The following is a 21,365-nucleotide window of genomic DNA, read 5'->3' on the forward strand; positions in this document are numbered from 1 at the left end:
ATCGTTCCAACATTTTAATACATAGTCAACACTACTCTCTTTCAATGTCTTATATTACACTTTCAGAGTTTTATGCTCTATACCTTCAATGTTCAAAATGCGGCTTGACACACGCCAGCTTCAGATGTTTGAGTTCTTTTTGTAGCTTATTTCTATTTTTATTGATCTATATAGTCATGCATAGACTGAAATTGATTCCAACTTGCAGCTACACATTGAAGTCCAAAGATTTGAATGTCTCCAAATTATTTTAAGCTTGGGTCGAAACAATGTGTCACCAACAAAGAACATATTACATTCTCATGACATTGATGTAAAAGCCCTTCAAGTTCGGAAAGACCCAGCCTGAGACAAGGGGCTCATCAAAGAGACCGGCGCACCCAACAAAGCATACATGTCATCTGGGCTCAGTTCCTCAATAAACTTGTAGGAATAGCCTCAAAGAACTCCAAACTGCATATATGCAATCCATAAGACAATGAGATAAAGAATGCCTATATTAGCCTCGAGTCCAGGCCTGTGTATAAAAGGCTTAAACTACCCGTCAGGCAGAGCTCATATTAGTAGTACTCACCATCCAGATCAAACTCCAGACAACAGTCTCGAACCCCCAGTTTTCAATCAAAACACAAAGCACCGTGACAAAAAAATCCTGTAAAACTTCTCAAAATGAGTGATTTCAGTATCTCAGGTCAAGGTACATCAGGTACTACATTCTGGGTACACATCCAATTTATATGGGTCCGCGACGTCGGAAAATCCGACATGGAACTCCTCCAACATGCTCGACAATGTATCGAGAACGGTGAAGTCTGGCTGAGTCTGACATCTATAGGTGGACGAAGCTTCAAGATAACCGACCAACCTATCCTCTCGATTGAAGTCCAGGGTCCTTTTTATGAGACTTGGCAGTGGAAGAAGTCCGCTGATGAGCTCTTGGTGCGCTGGGGTGAGAATCTGAAGCGTGGTTTGGCGGCTCCTTGGTCTCGATTTGACCTGTTTCTTGGAGAAAGGTCTTCGTTTAATCATGCTAGAGTTGGGATTGATTCTTTGGGGTATTTTGCTTAGGTCCAAGTTGAACTCAGGTTGAAGTTGCATCATGATTTATTTGGCGGGGAGCAGTACTACTAGTAGCACGGGGCAGGTAGCATCAGGCGAGTTCTTTGATTTATATACAAAGAGTATCGACTAGAGTCTCGAATGTTCAAGTTATGAGGTGCTTCAAGTTATTTCCAATTTTAATTATCAGTTTCAAGTTTCATGCCTATCAGAATGATCGATGATCTTTATGAAATTTTAAGGACTCGGAGGATAGATGCACTTCAAATATTTAGTAGTATTTATAGTCACTAGTAGCCAGTGGTAGGACTCAGGGACAGCAGTACTAGTACTGTTGATTGCACAAGGCTGATTTCAAGATTATAGAAGGAGGAAATCCCAAATCAGCAGTTAAACAAGCTGAGTATCGAACTGAATTTAATTTACTCTTTCTAGTATATTTCCAAGGTTGTGTCATTGTATGTGCACACTGGCAACTATGATCTTAGGTGTTTACCAAGGTGGTCCGAGCGTCTCCAATTGACACCTTTCGCGTTCAACGCCGCAATTGCCAATTGATGACCGGCTCTCCTCAAATCCCCCTCCCCTTATATCCGCCACAAACAAGTTCATCGGGAATCCGATCATTCTTTCAAAATGCGCTTCTCAGCCGCTACTCTCCTAGTTACCGCGCTGGGCTGGTTCTCCGCTGCGACCGCACACACCATCCAGCTCAAGTCTCACTCCCGGGAATGCTTCCACGAGTCCTTACACCGCGATGACTTGATGACCGTGACCTTCCAAGTTGGCGACCGCGAGTTCGGTGGCAGCGGTAACCTCGAGATTGACTTCTGGGTACGTCGACTACATAATTCATTACCCCTGGGTCTTGCGGGATAGCCTAGTCCAGCTCGGGTGAACACAAGACCAGCGGGATTGGAATCAAAGAGCGATTTGCTGTTCGCTCTGCATAAAAGAAATAATCAAATACTAATCTGCGATGGAATTCTAGGTCGAGGATCCCCTGAGAAACCGCATGTACTACAAGCAAGCCATCTCCAACGAAGACTACTCGTTCACCGCACAAGGCGACGGAAAGTACACCTACTGCTTCAGCAACGAAGGATGGACATCCAACTCGAAGGAAGTTTCGTTCAACGTTCACGGTATTGTCTACGTGCCGGAGTCGGAGATGACACAGGATCCATTGGAGAACGAGGGTAAGACCGAATCATCAATAATTCTCTCTCTGTCCCTCAAGGGGACATGAGGGGACATGAGGGGGGTACATCGAACGAGTTAGGAGAGCTTGGCTAATGATCTGAAATTCTAGTCCGTCGGTTGTCTGAGGCTGTCGCACAGGTTAGGGATGAACAGGGGTATATTGTTATGCGTGAGCGTGTGCACCGGAACACTGCTGAGAGCACCAACGGTCGTGTCAAGTGGTGGAGTATCTTCCAGCTGGCTGTGGTTATTGGTGAGGGTGTTTTCCAAGTGTGGTGGTTGAAGCGTTTCTTCGAGGTAAGTCCTGGCCATTCCTCATTATTCTAACGAGCAATACTAATCAATTCTTGGGTATAGGTCAAGCGCGTTGTCTAAACTTCCCCTTCCTCCTGTTTCCAATTCCTCGATTCTACAAAACAATATGACATGACAATATGATGCTGTGGGCGATTATCGTTCAAGTTTCCTGTAGATGGATAACTGCATTTTTGGGCGACTCTCAATGTTACTGCATAATTTCTATTTTTCACCCATGACGAGGTCATGCAAACATGATAGTTTAATACACCTGTACCACCAAAGATGTCTTGGATATGACGAGATTTGTAGCGGTCATAATCTTCCATGGAAGACGTATGCATTGCAGCACGAAACCCAAACCCGAAATTCATGCGACTAACCGTTTTTAGTGGTTTCAAATTGACCTGATAAGACCATGATCATGATCATGTCTAAATGTGAGTACAAAATATGGTGTGATGTCTATTAGTATCGGAGCACTATATGACCCCGCAGTCCCAACCTCCCCTTTCACTGGTACTTTTGATGTATTACAGTAACCCCCCTCTCCTGCATGTAAGGAGAACTCAAATCTGCTAAATTCTCCTCTCATTCACTCTTTTGTACCTTACATGAATCTCGAGAGTCCGAGTATCCAATCAGATATGTCTTTCCACGACCCTCTCAATCATAATACTAGTGCCTTGGATATCCAAGACCCCATATTTCACGCATGTTGGCGACGTCAATCCTGCTCTGAGTGCTTATCAGGGGATATAGCCTGCAGCTGGTGTGCAATAGTAAGTACCTGGACCTCTATTTACTGGAGCGCAGATCCATAATATCACCCACTATTGATTTCCCTGCGAGGATGGTCTCCAAGTCTCTCAAGGGTCCCCTCTAGTTCTGTTCTTAAGTGATATCTTCCTGAAATCACAACAGAGCAGACCTTCTTGTTTCATTTCTCGACGCCACTGCATTCCCAACTCTAATCTTGTTTCGTGCGCCCCTATCTTCCCTTGCATACCAACCCACGGAATGGTGTTTCGAAGCTCCCATACCTTGTTGGACACGTCAGATTGTACCAAATCGCTAACTCAAAAAAACAGTCATCAACCTGCGTCCCTAATGCTGCACGGGTGCCCATACTAGCGCCTATCGGATCGGATCAGATCTGTCCCCTTGGATCGAAAGAGAGGTGGGAGCTCCGAGCGCGGCCACTCGGTTGTAATGTCAGCACGTTGACTGCCCTCTCAACTACGGTTGCTATATTGAGTACATTGGCCTTGCTTGGTCTTGTTTCATTGATTATTTGGTCGGCGAAGCGCATTCGTCGGCGTATGAAACAGACGGAGTATGAGCGCTTGGATGAATCTGATGCACCTTTGTGGCGTAGATTGACTCGGATGGATGTGGAGCCATTCGTTTCATTTGCTAGTTTATTTGGTCTGGGGCAGATGCAGGTACAAGAGACAAATCAAGATGTAATGGAAGAAGATCAGGAAGATGGGGAAAGGAGACCATTGTTAGAGTCACGGTAAATGTGGAATTTTTGGTATTGAATATTTGAGTATATTTAAACAACACATGAGAAATGAAAATAGCTTGAAAGTCACGAAACAGATGTGAAGCTCACGTGTATGAACAAAAAGCGAAAAATGATATCCTCAACTGGCCACTGAAACAATCATATCATGGACGACTTCAGAGAGATCACGCAAAGTCTGCTTGTTTCGAGGAATAACATGACCACCTCCATGATCAAATAAATCAGCAGTATCTGGATCGCATGTATTATACAGTGCCATCGATCCATGAATGAATGGATCCGCGGCTCCTACAACATGGCAGGTAGGAATAGTGATGGGCTCAGTATCGAAGTCGTCTGAAAGAACAGGTCTACCAGTGACAGGGTCCTTTGCAGGCCAGCCACAGATAAAGATAGCACATTTAATCCTGGAAATCCGTCCAAATTCCTTCCTTTGTCTTTCTTCTTCGAGGATGAGCGTTGCTGCAACTTCGGCACCCTCGGAATATCCGATGACGCCCTCAATGTCTGGGTTATCATCCAGCATATCAATCAACCGACTCATAGCGGCCCTAACAGCAGAAAATGTGGGATTCCCAGCTTTCTTAACTGCATATTTAATCGTTTCTTCCGGAGTGTCGCATCTTGGGAAATCTCTCATGTTGAATTTGACGAGTTCTGGAAAGTCGACAACGGTAAATGTATAGTTTGGAGGTGGTCCGAAAAAGCCTTGGAATTCAGGTGGAGGGTTCACTGGCGATGTTCCCTGAGTGAATAAGAAGTTGACATCTTGATTGCTGGATCTGAGTGCATCACAAAACGGGCCTGGATCAACTCGAGGTTACTACTAGTTTGGAAATTGATATCGGGTGGTAACAGCTTACCGAGCTGTGTTTGAAGCGCCTAAAATGATTTTGTTAGTTTATGAGTTCTCAAATAAGGGAAATCAAATACATACCTTTGAATTGGAGTACCCTCCAGGTAAACAGAGAAATTTCATGATGGCGGTTACTAATAGATGCGTATATTGATAAATGCGTATATTGATAGGCGACCTCGTGTGCAGTTGGAGAAAAGGAAAGATGCAAAATCGATGTGCTATTGACAATCTTATGCGTAAGAAAAGCTTACGCAGAAGAGATAATGCTAATTAATCCCTTGTCCCTTGCCAGGGTCGGAGAAAAGGGAAAGTAAAATGCGCCCCTGTGTTGGAATGTACCGTGCACCCTCACGTTAGCAAGGGCTGCGGGATCCGATACTATAGCGGGCATCCGTCAACATACAACCCAGTGTGATGATATTATCAAACATAGATCTGCAAGATATACGGAGAAGTGGCGTTCCATGTGAATTCCGAGTCAGGAATAACATTTGAAGGAGACATCTGAGAACTCCTGCAGGGAAGCGAAAGTCATACTGTAAACAAGCTCTATATGTGCGTCATCAAGGACAGAAGGCATGAGCGTTGAAACTTACCTATCCCTGCCCTATTCATCGAGAAGTCTCCGGTATGGAGGTCACTATTAGAAGAAGATCTGCAGTCGCATAGCCCTGGAGCTGGTGGCAACGCAAGGGCAACATCCAGCTCCATGGCCATGCCCTCTGCCTTTTTTGAATCACATAATATCACCTAGACGCACATGGCAAAAGAAAACCATCCTTTTTTCATGGATTTTTCGTGAACATACCTTGTCTTATATCTTTTCCCCATACTCTATTCACGATAGTAGTGTCATTTTTTCGCTCGGTATTCGCCAATCGCCAACTTTGACGGTCATTTCAGTTCTCAATATATGATTCGATTTCTACAGCCATTCGCAATTCGATACTGCAATAATGCGTCTTCAAGCACCATCTGGGTCGGGATCGCCTGTACCAGATAACAAGCGCAAAGAGGAGGAAAAATGGTGGGCGATGTTCCAAAGAAGATGGCCATTATCGGCATGTCTTGTCGTTTGCCAGGACAAGTGTCGACAGCCGATGATCTATGGGATATGTGTTCGAGAAGGAAGAGTACCTGGTCCGAAGTACCAAAGAGTCGCTTTAACGCCGAATCATTCTACCATCCAAGTCCAGATCGACCCGGCTCATTCAACAACCAAGGCGCTCATTTCTTGACCGAGGATGCTGGATTATTTGATGCCCCATTCTTCAATATCACTCTGCAGGAAGCCCGCGCTCTCGACCCGCAACAGCGCATTATGCTCGAATGTGTATATGAAGCTCTCGAAAATGCTGGTATCTCGAGCAGTTCCATCGCCGGAACAAATGTCGGTGTATTTGCGGGCGCGTCTCACCCAGATTACGATATCAACAATGGTTTGGATGCTGAAAATGTTCCAATGTACTCTGCGACAGGAATGGCGAGCGCTCTTCAGTCAAACCGAGTCTCCTACTATTTTGATCTTCATGGCCCTAGCATCACGGTCGACACGGCATGTTCTTCAAGTTTGTCGGCACTGCATTTGGCTAGTCAGAGTATTCGAAATGGCGAATGCTCTATGGCTATTGTCTGGGGCTGCCACTTGAATTTAATGCCTCAAGGATTCATTTCCATGACTCGATCTCGGTATGTGACCAAAGTGTAGAATAGTTTGAATTTCTGAATGAGTATTAATCACTTTCTGGAACAGACTGCTGGCCGACACCGGAAAAACGTATGCATTTGACCACAGAGCGACTGGGTTTGGACGCGGGGAGGGTGCTGGATGTATTATATTAAAGTCTGTCGCAGACGCCGAAGCTGCCGGTGATGCTATTCGATCTGTGATCGTTAGCAGTGGTATAAATCAAGATGGTCGTACAAGAGGTATCACATTGCCCAACAGCGAGGCCCAGGAAAAATTGATGCGCGAAGTTTACAAAACCGCACGAATCGACCCCGCCATGACCGGTTATGTTGAAGCTCACGGAACCGGTACGAAGGTTGGAGATCCATTGGAGGCCAGAGCATTGCACGCAGTCTTTGGCAAAGGACGAACACCCAAGGATCCCTTGTTTATCGGATCACTCAAATCCAATATTGGTCATTTGGAAGGATCAAGTGGAGTTGTGTCAGTCATCAAGACTACACTCATGTTGGAGCGTGGCTTTGTGCTCCCGAATTGTAATTATGATAAGCCAAATGAGGAAATTCCTATGGATAAGTGGAACATGAAGGTAAGAAGTCGGATTTGACAAAGAATAATGACTGAGAGTATGTGTTAACAATTGTGTATAGGTACCCAAGAAGCTCGTACCTTGGCCCCGAGGAAAGACTTACGCAAGCGTGAACAACTTCGGATTTGGCGGGACCAACGCCCACGTTGTTCTGGAGCGTGGCCCTACGTACGGAGGTCAAGGAGTTGAGAATGAGGATCTTTTTGCCCGGAGACTCTACGTCGTTTCTGGTGCCGATAAACAAGCAGCCGCGAGGATGGGCGATGATATTATCTCATATCTGCATCGGCATCCTCCAGTGTTTTCAGACACCCTGATGGACAATCTGGCATATACACTGGGCCAGCGTCGATCTCATCTCCAATGGAGAATGGCTGTTCCTGCGGCTGTGCATACCGAGCTCATCGATTTCCTAGCGGCTGTGAAAGAACCAACTCGGTCCACTGGTCAGCCGACGATTGGGTTTGTCTTCACTGGTCAGGGTGCGCAGTGGCATGGCATGGGCAAAGAATTACTGGACAGGTATCCAGTTTTCAGCAAAACAATGCGAGATGTTGACGCGTGCTTGAAAACTCTCGGAGCAAAGTTCTCCATCATCGGTGAGACTTCACACCTCCATCTCATATGCAATCTCTCTAACTCTGTACAGATGAAATTCAATTGGAAGATCCGAAGGCAAGCTCAATTTCCGCAGCATACATGAGCCAACCGGCCTGCACTGCAATTCAACTGGCTCTCGTGGATTTGATGTCATCGTGGGGCATTAAACCTGCATCAGTCGTTGGTCACTCCAGTGGTGAAATTGCTGCTGCGTATGCCGCTGAGATTCTGACGCTCGAGGAATGTGTTCGAATTGCGTATTGCCGAGGTGTTGCAGCTGATATGGTAGCCAAGGATAAGAGCGTCAACGGAGCCATGCTAGCTGTTGGAGCCAATGCGGGAGATATTCAGCAAATTCTGGACGCGATGCGCGGACAAAGAGCAGTAATCGCCTGTGTTAACAGTGACTCGAGTATTACCCTATCTGGTGATAGAGATGTCATCACTGATCTTGAGAAAGCCCTCGACAAAGAAGGAATTTTCACTCGCTTGCTGCATGTTGAAGTTGCTTATCACTCCCACCACATGCAAAAAGTGTCACAACAGTACCGTGCCTTGCTAGGAAAGATCGCACCTCGCTCATCTGTCATTCCATTCCACTCGACCGTGCACGGCAAGCTGGTCGCAGGAAGTACTCTGGGTGCGTCATATTGGGTAGAGAACTTGGTTTCTCGCGTCGAGTTCGTGAAGGGCATGCAAAGCCTTCTGGCAACGGATTCGCCAAATGGCAAAATTGATACCCTGGTCGAAGTCGGACCGCACCCAGCGCTTGGAAACCCCGTTAAAGACATTGTCAAAGCACACGCACCGGGTCGACCAATGAATTTTGCACACACTTTGAACAGAAAGTTAGACGCAATCAACGCCGCTCAGCAGCTTGCGGGCACCTTGTTCAACCTCGGGTTGAATGTGAATTTTCAGGCCATCAACTTTCCGACCAAATCTTCCATCACGCCGCAAGTCCTGAGCAACCTCCCAACATATCCATGGAACCATACAGAAAGGTATTGGTTCAGCTCACGACTCGGAAATAATTTATTACATCGTCAGTTCCCACGAAGCGAGCTATTGGGCTCACTTTGTATAGAAAATGTGGACCTTGAGCCCCGATGGAGGAATATTCTTCGTGCAGACGATCATCCGTGGATCCGTCAACACCGAGTTCACGATAGCAATGTGTACCCCATGACCGGATTCCTGGCAATGGCAATGGAGGCAATATCTCAGCAGGCACAGCTACATCACATTGTGCCCGGAAATATTCAGCTTCGCGACATATCCATCACTCGCGCTCTCACTATTCCTGACAACACACCCGTTGAGACAATGTTTAGTCTGCGTCCGTCCAGGTCTGAGACCCCTGGAAAAGCAATGCTCGGCTGGCACGAGTTCAAAGTATTTTCCTGGACAGAAGGAAGGGGTTGGGATCAGCACTGCAACGGCTTTGTCATGGTTGAGGAAACCAAGGAAACGAATCCTGTTGATGGTTCCCGTCAAAAGACTCTCGTTGAAGCAAACCTTGCGGAAACTATCAAAGCAATGCAGAAGGCTTGTCAAAACCCGATTGACTCCGATGTACTCTATGAAAATATCCTCAACGGCATGGTCAACTACGGTCCTCTATTCCGAGGTCTATCGAACATTCGAGTTCCTGTTGACTCAACCATGAGAGCAATCGCTTCAATTTGTGTACCGGACACGAAGGCCTCAATGCCCAATGAGTATGAAATGGGTTTCATTGCTCATCCAGCCACTCTTGATCTATGTTGTCAAATGATGTGGATTCTGCGAGGATTTGGTCAACCCGGCCAGAGACAGACCTATGTACCATCTCACCTTGACCGAGTTAGTTTGTCTCTAGACTACAAGCTTAGTGCTGGGGCTCCACTCCAGCTATTCGGTTCTCGCTCAGGTGTTGAGTCTGCCAGTATTGCGGAACATAATCGCATTATTGCTACTCGCCCTGACAATCTGTCTGACATCGTTCTCGACATCGATGGGCTTACTTTGGCACCTATCTCGAACGATATCAAGGGTCATAAAGACAATGCACCCGCTTCAATGTGCTACAAGCTTCACTGGGAGCCGTGCTTTGAGTTCCTTTCTGAGGATACTTACAGACAGCTCCCTCGTGCTCAGGTTGACGATGGAAAGGGTGGAGAGCGGATGCATCACTTAGAAAAACTTGCAGTGCACTGGCTTCGACGGATGATCAAATCAGTTCCTGAAAATGAATTTTCGTCATTCTCGAGTCACCATCAAAAGTTCTATCGATGGGCTCAAAAGACGTGTCAAACCTCCCCTGTTGACAAAATGTCGTCAAAGATCATTGAAACGACAAGAAATGCAAACGGCGCAGGGAAACTGAACTGCTTCGTTGGAGAGCGTCTTCCTGAAATCCTTCGAGGCACCCAAGATGCGCTTACTCTAATGTTGGAAGATGACATGCTTGGGAATTATTACCAGGACCTGGATGGCCTGCGTGAATCATACGCCAATGCATCCGTCTGCATTGATAAGATGGCTCACCAGAACCCAGATCTGAACATTCTTGAAATTGGTGCTGGAACTGGAGGTGCCACTTTGCCAATCTTAGAAATGCTGGGTGGAAACGTCCCAGGCTCCACGCCTAGATTCGGCCACTACACTTACACAGATATTTCACCTGGATTCTTTGAGAAGGCTCAAGCTAAGTTTGAAGGCTGGAACCATCTCACGACTTATCAGACTCTAGATGTTTCGACCGACCCTCTGAACCAAGGCTTCCAAGCTGGTACATATGACTTGGTAGTCGCATGTAATGTTCTCCATGCGACTCCTGACATCAATGAGACAATGGCAAACATTCGAACTCTCATGAAACCTGGTGGCAAAATTCTGTTGATTGAAGAAACAAAATCCACAGCCACACATTTCCCATTCGCTCTCCTGCCCGGGTGGTGGTTAGCAAGCGAAGAGCTTCGTCAAGATGGCCCTCTCCTAACTCAGGACGGGTGGTCTAAGGTCATGAAAGCAAATGACTTTTCTGGTGTTGATATCTGTGTTGAAGGATATCCAGGTGCTTCCTACCAGACTGGTTGTGTGATTATATCAACAGCAACTCCGCCAACAACTGGGCCCACTAATCCCGGTGACATCGTTCTTATCAGCAACGAGTCTCTTGGATGTGTGTCTTCGTTGAGTCTCGAAGCTGGACTGAGAGACATTACCGGAGTTGTTCCAACAACAGCATCCGATCTTAACTCAGCAGACGTTGCTGATAAATGGTGTATTTTCCTGGGTGGTATGGACCGTTCAATCCTGTCTCACCTTACACCGAAGCAGTTCAAAGAGTTTCAGAGCCTTGTCAGTCGCGCGAGGGGCCTGTTTTGGATTGTTCGTCACACCAAATCTGATCCGCAGTCTTTGGGTTCCAACATGGCCATCGGACTGGCTCGTACGGTCCGGTCGGAGACTGGTGTACAGTTTGCAACCCTCGATTTGGGAGAGAAGGAGAGTATGCCCGATGCCGAGGCTGTTGGTCACATACTCAATGTCTTTGATGGTATATTCTGTCACAAGACTCAGCTTAACCAAGGCGACATGGAATTTGTTGTTCGCAATGGCAACGTTTGTCTTCCTCGACTCCTTGATAATCACGAACTCAACCTCAGTGTTCAACTGGAAACTTCAAGCGCGCCCCCTCAGATGCAACTATTCAAACAAGATCGTGCACTGCGATTATCTGCTGGTCAGGGTCGCGTGCTGGATGAGCTGCATTTTACCGACGATGACTCCCGCGATGCACCACTCCCTGCAGATCACATCGAGATCCGGGTCCAATGCACTGGTTTGAACTTCCGCGACGTACTTATGGCCATGGGCCAGCTTCGTGGTGACAAGCTTGGCCAGGAGTGCAGTGGAGTTGTCTCAAAAGTAGGATCAGCGGTAATGGATTTCAGCGTGGGAGACCGTGTAAGTGCGATGTCGCCTGGATCGCTTTCAACCTTTACCCGATGTCCAGCTTCCTGCGCATGGGTTATCCCTTCCGATATGTCATGGCAAGTCGCATCATCAATCCCCGCTGTTTTCTGTACTGCGTACTACTCGCTTGTCGAGCTAGGCCGTTTGGCTGAGGATGAAAGTGTTCTTATTCACGCAGCTGCTGGCGGAGTTGGACAAGCCGCTATCATCATTGCCCAGAATATTGGTGCCAAAATATATGCGACTGTCGGAAGTGTCGAGAAGAAGAAATTCTTGATGGAAACACACGGTCTAAAGGAAGAGCAAATCTTCTTTAGTCGTGACACTTCTTTCGCTGCGGGTATTCTCGCTGCCACTAATGGAGAAGGCGTGGACGTTGCCCTCAATTCACTCAGTGGAGATGCCCTGCAAGCTACATTCGAATGCGTTGCTCCATTTGGTCGTTTCATTGAGCTTGGAAAGAGAGACATCACTCAGAATTCCCGGTTGGAGATGGCTCACTTCAACAAAAATTTGTCTTTCTCATCAGTTGACTTGGGTATCGTGAGAGAGAAGCGACCGAAGCTGACAAGACGCTTGATGCGCGAGGCATTCTACACCTTTGCGAGGACAAGGGCCGATTTACGCTGGCCAATTACTACTCTGCCTATCTCTCAGGTTGAGAATGGATTCCGTGCTTTGCAGGGTGGTCAAGTCATTGGAAAGATGGTCGTTGAGATGACTAATGATGCTATGGTTAAGGTATGCAAAACCTACTGGCTGCTTTTTTTGGAAATTATACTAACTTAATGAAGGTTCATCCTGCAAGGAATGAAGAAAAGCTTCTTCGCGCTGATGGCACATATATTGTAGTTGGTGGTACCAGCGGTATCGGTCTCGACATTGCCAGCTGGATGCCGCAGAAAGGAGCCAAGCATATCGTTATGGTTTCTAGGAGCGGCGCCTCAACTGACCTAGCTCGAACAACTATTGACGACCTGAAATGCCAGGGTATCACTGTCGAAGTTTGTCGCTGCGATATTTCCAGCCCACAGCATGTGGAACAAAATATGGTCCCGTTGTTGAAAAAGCTTCCCCCTGTTCGGGGTGTTGTCTATGGAGCCATGGTTCTTCGAGTAAGTCAATAATACATTAGCATCAAATGAGCATTACTAACGATGACTTCAGGACACTTTATTCGAAAAGCTCAGCCATGAGGACTTTGAGGCGGTCATGAAGCCCAGAATTCACGGAATCTGGAACCTGCAGAAAACTCTCCAGAAGCCCGAGATCAAGTCAAGTCTGGACTTCTTCGTCACCCTCTCATCTGCAGCTAGCTTTGTTGGAAACCTGGGACAGTCACCGTATGCCGCTAGTGGTACATTTATGTCCGCATTAGCAACATACTCCCAGGTCTCAGGTGTGCCTTGCACAACAATCGATCTCCCAATCGTCCGCGGTGTCGGCTACCTCTCCGATGACTCCAAGCGTGAGGAAATAGCGGCCCAGCTGGGTACCGAGTCCGTCGACGCAACAGATATCCGGGGTCTTGTCGCTGCCGCAATGAGAAAAGAGATGCAAGCAACTTGCGAGGGACATTGTATCGTAGGTTTTGACGGAGTCAAGACAACACCAGCATCTGAGCAACCTTTTTGGGTATCAGACACTAAGCTTTCGCATCTTCTTCGTCTATCTACACTTGCAGGTGCTGGTACAGCTGATTTGGCGGCAGCAAATGACCAGACATCCCCTGCAGCGGCAATTCGACAATGTCAAACCCGCGAATCTGCTGAGGCTATCGTTGTTTCTGCGTTGGCACACAAGATTTCTAGTATTCTCATGCGCCCAATCGAAGAAGTGGATCCTGCTGTATCAATTTCCGTTTATGGACTGGACTCTTTGGTGGCTATTGAGATTCGAAACTGGATTACGCGTGAGTTGGAAGCAAATATGCAGGTTTTGGAGATTCTTTCTGGTGAATCTTTGCTGGACCTTGCTGGGCACATATTGAGAAAGTCGGGAATTCTTACCCCGAAATTGAAGACGGATTGGGGGCTTGATGCTCCTGAAGCGCGAGCTAGCCAGGGTTAGAAGGAGTTGGGGTATTCTTTCTCTGTCTCATTATTTTCCTCTCTTCGAGTTGAAGTATATCATGTATTTCTTTGGTTATTATTGTATCTGCTTCTAGAACACACAATGGGCTCCAGAGTACAAGAGTTCAGGCTCATTTTTTCCTCACCCTTCCTGCTCAGTATAATCACTGATAGAATCCCTGTGGGAAAGGGGTTAGTTTATAGATAGTTATGAGATTATGAGTATACAGGGACACAATGATCTCACCTTTCTATATCACATCAGACTGAAATCGAAGGCGAAGTACGCTGGGTACAATCAAAAGGCTCATCGATGAACCATGTATTGTGCTGCTGATCATAGACGATAGGGTACGTCTGATTAGGATCACAGAGCTGATCAATCTGCGTCTTCTCCCCAGAGCTAATCGTGAACCAGTACAAGTTGGTATCATCGCTGATCTTCTCACACTTGTAGAAGAAACCAATAACCCCAGGACCGAGGACGTCACTTCGGAAGTTGGTGGCCAGTTTTCGGTTCAGGTTAATGTTTTCACAGTCCTCATACAGGCCTTGCACGTCGGTAACATCGGCTTGCTTGGTTGTATAGCCCTTTGCTTGGTGGGTACCGTTTGCAGACCATGTATACATGGGCAGTGCAATCGACTCTGCGACACTGTTCAAAAGTAGGCTTCCAGGAACTTTCATTGCGGAACAATTTCCAGTGAGTATGAGGCTGAATGCTGCTAGAACGATGGTACGTAGGGAGAACATGATGGATGGTATTTTGCAAGTTGCAAGTTGCCGGGTTCAACAGAGAGGATGGGATAGGCAGTAGAAGAAGAGTCAGGGCACATCACTCGCTTTACGGCTTTTGAACTCTTCCTCAGATCTCCTGATTATACTCCACACTTCACTTCATCTTCAACTTTCCTAAAAAAAAAAAAGTTAGAAAGAGGCCATTATTATGATGTAACATCAATTCGATTTCGCTCGATTTGGGTGTTATAGCCGCGGCTATGAACCCTGGAAATAGCACATCGAATTCAGCCCTGGAGAGGAAGTGATCGCCAAAAATCCACTAGATTTTTGTTTTGGCAGCTCTCAGGGCCACGCGGATGGACGCTCTCTTTTGAATTTGCAAAAGACTTGGTTCCTCGAATTTATGGAGTTGCTCCAAGCGAGCGGGTCGGAGCATCGATTACTAGTGGTACGTACCTAGGTGGAGTATATGGGATTCCATCCAACTTTGATAGCGCATCTCAGATGAAAAGAAATATCTTTTGTACACGATGTTGAGTGAAACGCCTAGCTATCTCAGCGCAAACAGATCGCATCTATTCGCAGAACGGTTTCCATTGCTCTTCACACCAGTCCCAGAATTTCTTACCATAGCCCAGTCCACCCTTCTCTTCAGCAGTTAAAGCATTGATAATATCCTTGCGAGGACAATCCTCATCTGGTCTAATACGACCCCAAGGGATAACATATGCGCCATTATTCTCCAAAGAAATATCCGACGACAACCCAGCAAAAATCCCGGTATAAGCCCCAAGCTTGACGTCCTGCAATACAGGTTTCACAAAGAGCATAAGAAAACTCGGTGTACCATCATAAGCGCCCGATCTGAGATTCCCCGGGTTCTGCGCAACACTGACTATTCCCTCACTTCCGTGTCGCTCAGCATACTCACGGCCCAAAAACCAGTTACCAGACTTAGACACAGCATAGTTACGCGTTCGATCGGTCGTCCCGTTCTCAAGATGCTCGAACTCAAGTCCATTTTTTGGTGTTCCACCCTCCGCTAAGAAGCTAGATGTCCAGATCACGCGAGTTGAGCCCGGAGTCCCCGATGCGACGGCAGCTCTGAGCTGAGGAAGTAAGAGCTCAGAGAATAAAAGTGGTGCAATGCAGTGCATTCCGATCATGGCCTCGAATCCTTGTTTTGTCTTTGCGCCAACAGGCACGAGGTTAGCGCCGGTCCCTGCATTGTTCCACAGAATATCGAGCTTGGATTCCTGTTGTGCGAATGTTGCTGCTGCCGCCTTGACTGATTTTAGGTCATTCAGATCGTATTGGAGAAATTTGATCTGACCGGAAGAAGGCGAAGGCTCTGAATTTTCAATGATTGCCCGGATTGCAGCTTCGGCTTTCTCCTATAAGCAACGTAGATTAGTCCCGAGGTCAGTGCATAGTGCATGGGTCAGAATGGCTTGGAGAGGCCAAGCTTACCTTTGATCTCGATGCCATATATATAGTGGCACCAGTCCCGTATAAAATCTTGCACAGCTCGAAGCCAACTCCGGCATTACCACCCGTGACAATAAACACTCGGCCTCTTTGTGAAGGGACATCTTTTTCTGTGAAACCTGCTGTTGGGGGAAACCATTGTGACCACAGGTTGCAGATGGATGCGAAAGCCATAATGCCCGGGTCAGGAAAAACGATGAATTTTGGATTTTTTTTTCAATCTTGATTTAAATGTTAGTATTTAAGAGACCTCAAAGAGTTCAACATTTGAAAATCCAAAATATCATCAGGGGTTTAAGATGCGCACCTTGACACTAGAGATTCAACAGGTGATTTGGCCCCTCACGAGTCACGACTCCTCATTCCTGCAAAACATGTATGTTACATAGAATTATAGCACCGCCTTCTTTAATTGGATCTTCTGCCGTCAAAATTTGATTTATAATTGGTCAGATATGACTTCTTTGTAATAATTTACATTTTGGTAATATTACATAGATCATGGCCCCCGGGGGCTAAAAACACTTGATGGATCGTGTACGCGTCAATCAGTCTAAAGTAGAGAGAAATGATGGTTTTGTCTAAACTAGTTAACAAAATACACATTCCCGAAATTTTAATAAACGAAAATCCTAGTAAAAACATTATTTCTGCGCAAAACACGAAACACAGACCTGGGGAGAGACACGACCAGTATCCAGCCCTTTAAGAATCATATCCATCATTCCACCCTTGAACAAGCTCTCATAAATACTGCTGACTCGGCTACCGATAGTCTTCTTGTCTGCTGTCGAAAGACCTTCTCGGGCGTTGTACAATGGATCATCCTTCAGACCGCAGTGCAAAGGTATGTTGAGATTCGAGCGCACCCAGGTGTATAGCTGCGCAGATCCATCACCAAGCTGGGAGACAACCTCAGTTGGAGTAATAGTGGGACTTGGATAAAACATTTCACCCGCTGTACTCTGTACAATGCTCTGGAAGTGTTTCTTAAATGCGATGAGAGCCGACATTAAGCAATTATGTTCACTGGTAGCCAGGTAATCGGTGACTGGGGCAACTACCACATCGACAACTAGCGGGATGCGGTCTTTCCAGGTATTGGCATTCCAGTGGTACCAGGTGGATTCAATAATGGGATATAGCAGGTTAGCGAGTGTCTCAACCTGCGAATCCTTTAGGCCTAGGTCACGGAATGCACCATTTGATGTTACATCCTTCAACTGGCCTTCAATTGCTGAGAGGAATCTGATGTGGTTGGCACGCATTTCAACAGCCTGACATGAAACATAGATGTGACAAGCACTCATATGTGCCACCAGGTCTGCGGCTTCCATGGTACGTCGAGCAGAAATTAGAGCGAGCGAGTTGATACCTTGGTTGTGCATCTCGGCAGACATGACATGGGAAGAGACAGGATGAGCCAAGGCTGCCAACTCGGACATGTATGCGGACATGTTGACATCGATACCCTTCATAGTATAGTTCTCATGGTCACTGGGGTTGAGATTGGCCTCGAGACCGTTATTCGTATTCGGACCAATAATCTCGCTCACTTGAGACCAGAGCATGCGACCGATCATTTGAAGCGCTAGGCGAGTCTTATCCATGGCCGAAGTAACCACGACTGCCTGGAAGTTTCCGCCGGAGTAGACCTCGCCGCTACCTGATTCTGAAGAATTAATGAGAGGATTATCCGATGTTGAGTTGAGCTCAACTTCAAGCTGATGCTGTGCAAGAAGGAGATCCTCAAGGTATGGTCCAATCCACTGTGGAGCAGTTCGCGTAGAGTATCGATCTTGCCAAAGTCCCTCTCCAGTTCTCTTTCTTGACTCGAGTCCATCCACAAATTTAGACCCATTCAAAAATCGACGAATATTGCTCGCAGCCTCGATTTGACCTGTGTGAGGCCGTGCGTCATGAATGAAGGGCAGCGCCCATTCCACATTTCCTCCCATGCACTCAGACGCAAATGCAGTCAGCATCTGGGAAAGAAGCACGAGCTGCTGGGCATCATACAAGACCAAACTTGCGACCGCAACGGATGGAGCAGTACCATTAATCAGACCAAGCGCCTCTTTGGGTCCAAGTCCAGACGGCGATAGACCACTCTCTTTCAAGGCCTTAGAAGCGGGTATAACTCTGGCCTCCTTGCCCTTTCCGACCTGAACAAAGACATCGGGGTTTCCAGAGACGGCACCAGCAATATAAGACATGGGCATGAGATCTCCAGATGCTGAAATGGTTCCCCGAAGTGGTACCATGGGGGTAATATCATTGTGCAGTAAATCAAGGAGGCTTTGAAGCACACATAATCTCACTGCACTATGACCTCGGAGGTTCTGGTTAGCGCGAGCGACAATTGCACCGCGAACCCAGGCAGGAGGCATAACATGCGAAGGCTCTCGCTCGGAATTACTTGCCGGATCCTTATCCGCATCGGTGATAATTGCGCTCTGAGTATGTTGTAGCAGATGAACCTGTAAGTCAAGGACGTCGCTTGTTCTTGTGTCGGCACTTCCTCCGAAGCCCGTGTTCACACCGTAGACCACATATTTATGGGAAAGGTACTCCGAGAGAGTCTTCACACTGAGTTCTAGCTGCTTTGCAATATGTTCGTCGGTGCTGATAGTGGGTTTGACGCCATGACGGGCTACAGCAACAATGGAAGAAATGTCAAGGTTGTTCCCGTCAAGAACAATTTGTTTCTTGTCTTTTATTTCTTGCAGTTGTTTCCATAATCGTAACGTTGCGCCTGCATGAGGCGACATCTTTGGCCCAGTCATGGTGTGAGGAGAAGAAGGAGGAAAGACCTCGGGAATCCTTTGGAACTTTGGGTTCACCTAAATGTTCTTTCAAGTTTCAAATGTTCAAAATTTTGGTTTCCTCGGAAATATAAACCTTATATTTCCCCTTGGTCCACGTTGATAAAGCCAATTCGACAAATTATATGAATGAAATGAATGATAAATAAGTTTCAAGGTTTCAAGGGGGTTGGAATTTGGTTTTCAGTACTTTCAGTCACACCGGTGAGATCGAAAAGTTAAACCTTCCAAGGTTGGAAAGGATGAAAATCACTGTCAAGTTGAAATTACAGAGAGCACTTGAGAGAAAAGAAAAACAAAAAAAAAGAATTCCCATAGGTACCTAGGTACTATTTACATTCTGATACCGCTACATCCCCTCCGTACACCCCGTCATTACCCGTCGGAGTCCTCGCTACGTTGTCAATACATCAAAAGCTCTGGACCCCTCAGATCTTGGATCCACAAGGACAAGACCCACGCGTGGTTTTTATCGTTGGCGGGGTTATAACCAATGATATGATATGCACAAACCCACATTTATGTAACAGGCTCAACTTGCAATCGGTTTCAGTTGGGTCACCCAGCATGCAAACCTGTTGACTTGAGATTGGCACGGACTATCGGATTCCATGCATTACTTGGGAATATGATAGGTAAAATCGACTTGGGTCTCGTGGATTGATCAATCTGCATGGTAATCACATTCATTGCATTCACCGCTATTTCAAATGTTGGCTGTTACACAAATGCAGTCTGAAATCTCCATGGTCTTATGAAGGCATCGAAATGGAGTATCATGACAGCAATCGGGGTATATGACAGGTTTACGGAGTAAATCAGCCATTTATAAAGAGGGATCTCTCTTTAAATGCCGATAGACTCCTCCTTCCATTTCGAATTGGAACATTGAGGTGGAATCATTTGCCGAGTCACTCAGTACCTAGTGGACATGCAAGGCAACTTGAATCTCGTGTGATGTATCGAATCTCCAGGTTGCCATAGGTCTTGGGCTCATAATTTCAAATGCTGGATAGACAGTACTAAAAGGGATGGTCTTCCATTCAAATGTTGAATCCTGACATGCAAGTTCCCTGACAACTGGAAGTCTATTCGACATTTGTGGTCAACTGCAGCGAGATCATCGCTAATCGACTGCACATGAGCGATCCAAGGATAGAACTTGAGTATTCTTCTCTTGCCATATTTGGATGAAAAATACGCCTGAATTTTGGATCCCTGGGATCTCATTGCATACCAGTGTACAGAACAAAAAGTACAGAGAGGGTCATGAATTTCTGTAAATCTTGGTCCTAACATTACTATTAAACATGCCTGGTAGCGCCAGGATACCCTGCCCATTTACCAGCACTTGAGGTCTACGGAAAGAAGATATTGGCTTCCAAAGTTATTATTACTCAACGAAGAACCATCTGGACAAAAGGAATGTCTCAGAAATTCCAGTTTTTGATCTTGAATGATAATCTTAAGCCACAAAGTGCTACATAGTCAACGCCACAGAATTAGGTTCAGTATAAGTATTGGACTGTCCCTGGTAGTTGAGATAGCCTAAGGCACTGAAAGTCATTTGACACCTTAGGCATGATATCATATACAGCATGTCGCCACATTAACTGCCTCTGTCTATGCATTTAATCCTTTCCAAGGTTGATATCCGCTTTCAAGTTGTCTGAATCCACTATTGCCCTGTTGACCCCTTGAAGAATATCCATTCGAATAATAGGCCCCTTGAAAGTTCTGCGCTTTTTACCTACAAACCAAAGAAAAAAAATGAAGCACAGCATACCAACAAGAACGACAGAGACGTAGCTCATTGACATGGGTGAGGTGGGTAAAGATAATGGAAAGGCAAGCAAGATGCAGTATGCTAGGGTCCAGACCACTGAGAACAAATTGACAAATGTACCGATGGACTTTCTGAGCTTGAAGTGTCGTTCCGGAAGGAGGCTCCGACCTGATATCAGAAGAAGCGCCTGTGGTACTGAATACGATAGGAGAGCGAAGACGATGGTTGTGGATAAAATGGCGTTAAACCCGGCCGTACTTCCGATATAGATCAGGCCATAGAGAATGCAAAAGACACAGCTGATAAGGTGAGCCTGGACCGGAACCTTGTATCTCTCACTGATACGGTTGAAGTAAGATGACCAAGGTAGACCGTTATCTCTTGAGAAGGCCCATACAAGTCTGCCAGTGGTGAGTAGAACCCCTGGGATGGTGCTATAGAATGTAAAAGTGAGCCATATCAGGAGAAATAAGACTGCGCCATCGGATCCAATAGCTTCTCTGCCAATTTCATAAATCGGGAATGAGGAGGCTGAAACGTCGGCAATCGATGAAGTACTGAACAATGCTGCGAGCGTGAACGCAACGTTGCAAATAATGGCAATTCCGGTGGAGAGAACCATAGCTCGAGGAACATGTTTCCCAGGTTCATGGATTTCTTCG

General features: G+C 46.4%; 9 protein-coding genes across 9 annotated transcripts; 4 read left to right on the forward strand and 5 right to left on the reverse strand.

Annotated features, from left to right (window-relative positions):
• Nucleotides 1–669: 669 nt before the first annotated feature.
• On the forward strand, nucleotides 670–1,068 carry N7483_003702 (uncharacterized protein; the record flags this gene model as incomplete). The annotated part of the gene is made up of 1 exon (XM_057087139.1): nucleotides 670–1,068. One exon carries the CDS (start codon nucleotides 670–672, stop codon nucleotides 1,066–1,068), a length of 399 nt encoding a protein of 132 aa, XP_056946968.1.
• A 627-nt stretch (nucleotides 1,069–1,695) lies between these two features.
• On the forward strand, nucleotides 1,696–2,637 carry N7483_003703 (p24 family protein; the record flags this gene model as incomplete). Its single annotated transcript, XM_057087140.1, has 4 exons — nucleotides 1,696–1,893; nucleotides 2,051–2,258; nucleotides 2,372–2,559; nucleotides 2,620–2,637. 4 exons carry the CDS (start codon nucleotides 1,696–1,698, stop codon nucleotides 2,635–2,637), a joined length of 612 nt encoding a protein of 203 aa, XP_056946969.1.
• Nucleotides 2,638–3,206: 569 nt separating this feature from the next.
• On the forward strand, nucleotides 3,207–4,082 carry N7483_003704 (uncharacterized protein; the record flags this gene model as incomplete). Its single annotated transcript, XM_057087141.1, has 2 exons — nucleotides 3,207–3,341; nucleotides 3,651–4,082. 2 exons carry the CDS (start codon nucleotides 3,207–3,209, stop codon nucleotides 4,080–4,082), a joined length of 567 nt encoding a protein of 188 aa, XP_056946970.1.
• A 126-nt stretch (nucleotides 4,083–4,208) lies between these two features.
• On the reverse strand, nucleotides 4,209–5,069 carry N7483_003705 (uncharacterized protein; the record flags this gene model as incomplete). Its single annotated transcript, XM_057087142.1, has 3 exons — nucleotides 4,209–4,894; nucleotides 4,954–4,972; nucleotides 5,028–5,069. 3 exons carry the CDS (start codon nucleotides 5,067–5,069, stop codon nucleotides 4,209–4,211), a joined length of 747 nt encoding a protein of 248 aa, XP_056946971.1.
• Nucleotides 5,070–5,973: 904 nt separating this feature from the next.
• On the forward strand, nucleotides 5,974–13,861 carry N7483_003706 (type I polyketide synthase; the record flags this gene model as incomplete). Its single annotated transcript, XM_057087143.1, has 6 exons — nucleotides 5,974–6,638; nucleotides 6,703–7,228; nucleotides 7,290–7,827; nucleotides 7,878–12,532; nucleotides 12,586–12,906; nucleotides 12,959–13,861. The coding sequence occupies 6 exons, from the start codon at nucleotides 5,974–5,976 to the stop codon at nucleotides 13,859–13,861; spliced, it is 7,608 nt and encodes a 2,535-aa protein (XP_056946972.1).
• A 263-nt stretch (nucleotides 13,862–14,124) lies between these two features.
• N7483_003707 (uncharacterized protein) lies at nucleotides 14,125–14,550 on the reverse strand (the record flags this gene model as incomplete). The annotated part of the gene is made up of 1 exon (XM_057087144.1): nucleotides 14,125–14,550. One exon carries the CDS (start codon nucleotides 14,548–14,550, stop codon nucleotides 14,125–14,127), a length of 426 nt encoding a protein of 141 aa, XP_056946973.1.
• Nucleotides 14,551–15,179: 629 nt separating this feature from the next.
• Nucleotides 15,180–16,266, reverse strand: N7483_003708 (uncharacterized protein; the record flags this gene model as incomplete). The annotated part of the gene is made up of 2 exons (XM_057087145.1): nucleotides 15,180–15,998; nucleotides 16,075–16,266. The coding sequence occupies 2 exons, from the start codon at nucleotides 16,264–16,266 to the stop codon at nucleotides 15,180–15,182; spliced, it is 1,011 nt and encodes a 336-aa protein (XP_056946974.1).
• A 470-nt stretch (nucleotides 16,267–16,736) lies between these two features.
• Nucleotides 16,737–18,878, reverse strand: N7483_003709 (aromatic amino acid ammonia-lyase; the record flags this gene model as incomplete). The annotated part of the gene is made up of 1 exon (XM_057087146.1): nucleotides 16,737–18,878. The coding sequence occupies one exon, from the start codon at nucleotides 18,876–18,878 to the stop codon at nucleotides 16,737–16,739; it is 2,142 nt and encodes a 713-aa protein (XP_056946975.1).
• A 1,670-nt stretch (nucleotides 18,879–20,548) lies between these two features.
• Nucleotides 20,549–21,325, reverse strand: N7483_003710 (uncharacterized protein; the record flags this gene model as incomplete). Its single annotated transcript, XM_057087147.1, has 2 exons — nucleotides 20,549–20,667; nucleotides 20,704–21,325. The coding sequence occupies 2 exons, from the start codon at nucleotides 21,323–21,325 to the stop codon at nucleotides 20,549–20,551; spliced, it is 741 nt and encodes a 246-aa protein (XP_056946976.1).
• Between the last annotated feature and the right edge of the window lie 40 nt (nucleotides 21,326–21,365).

Source organism: Penicillium malachiteum (genome assembly GCF_028827825.1).
Source record: "Penicillium malachiteum strain IBT 17515 chromosome Unknown utg000002l:1.0-8849297.0:1.0-8852440.0, whole genome shotgun sequence".
Taxonomy (NCBI): Eukaryota; Fungi; Ascomycota; class Eurotiomycetes; order Eurotiales; family Aspergillaceae; genus Penicillium; species Penicillium malachiteum.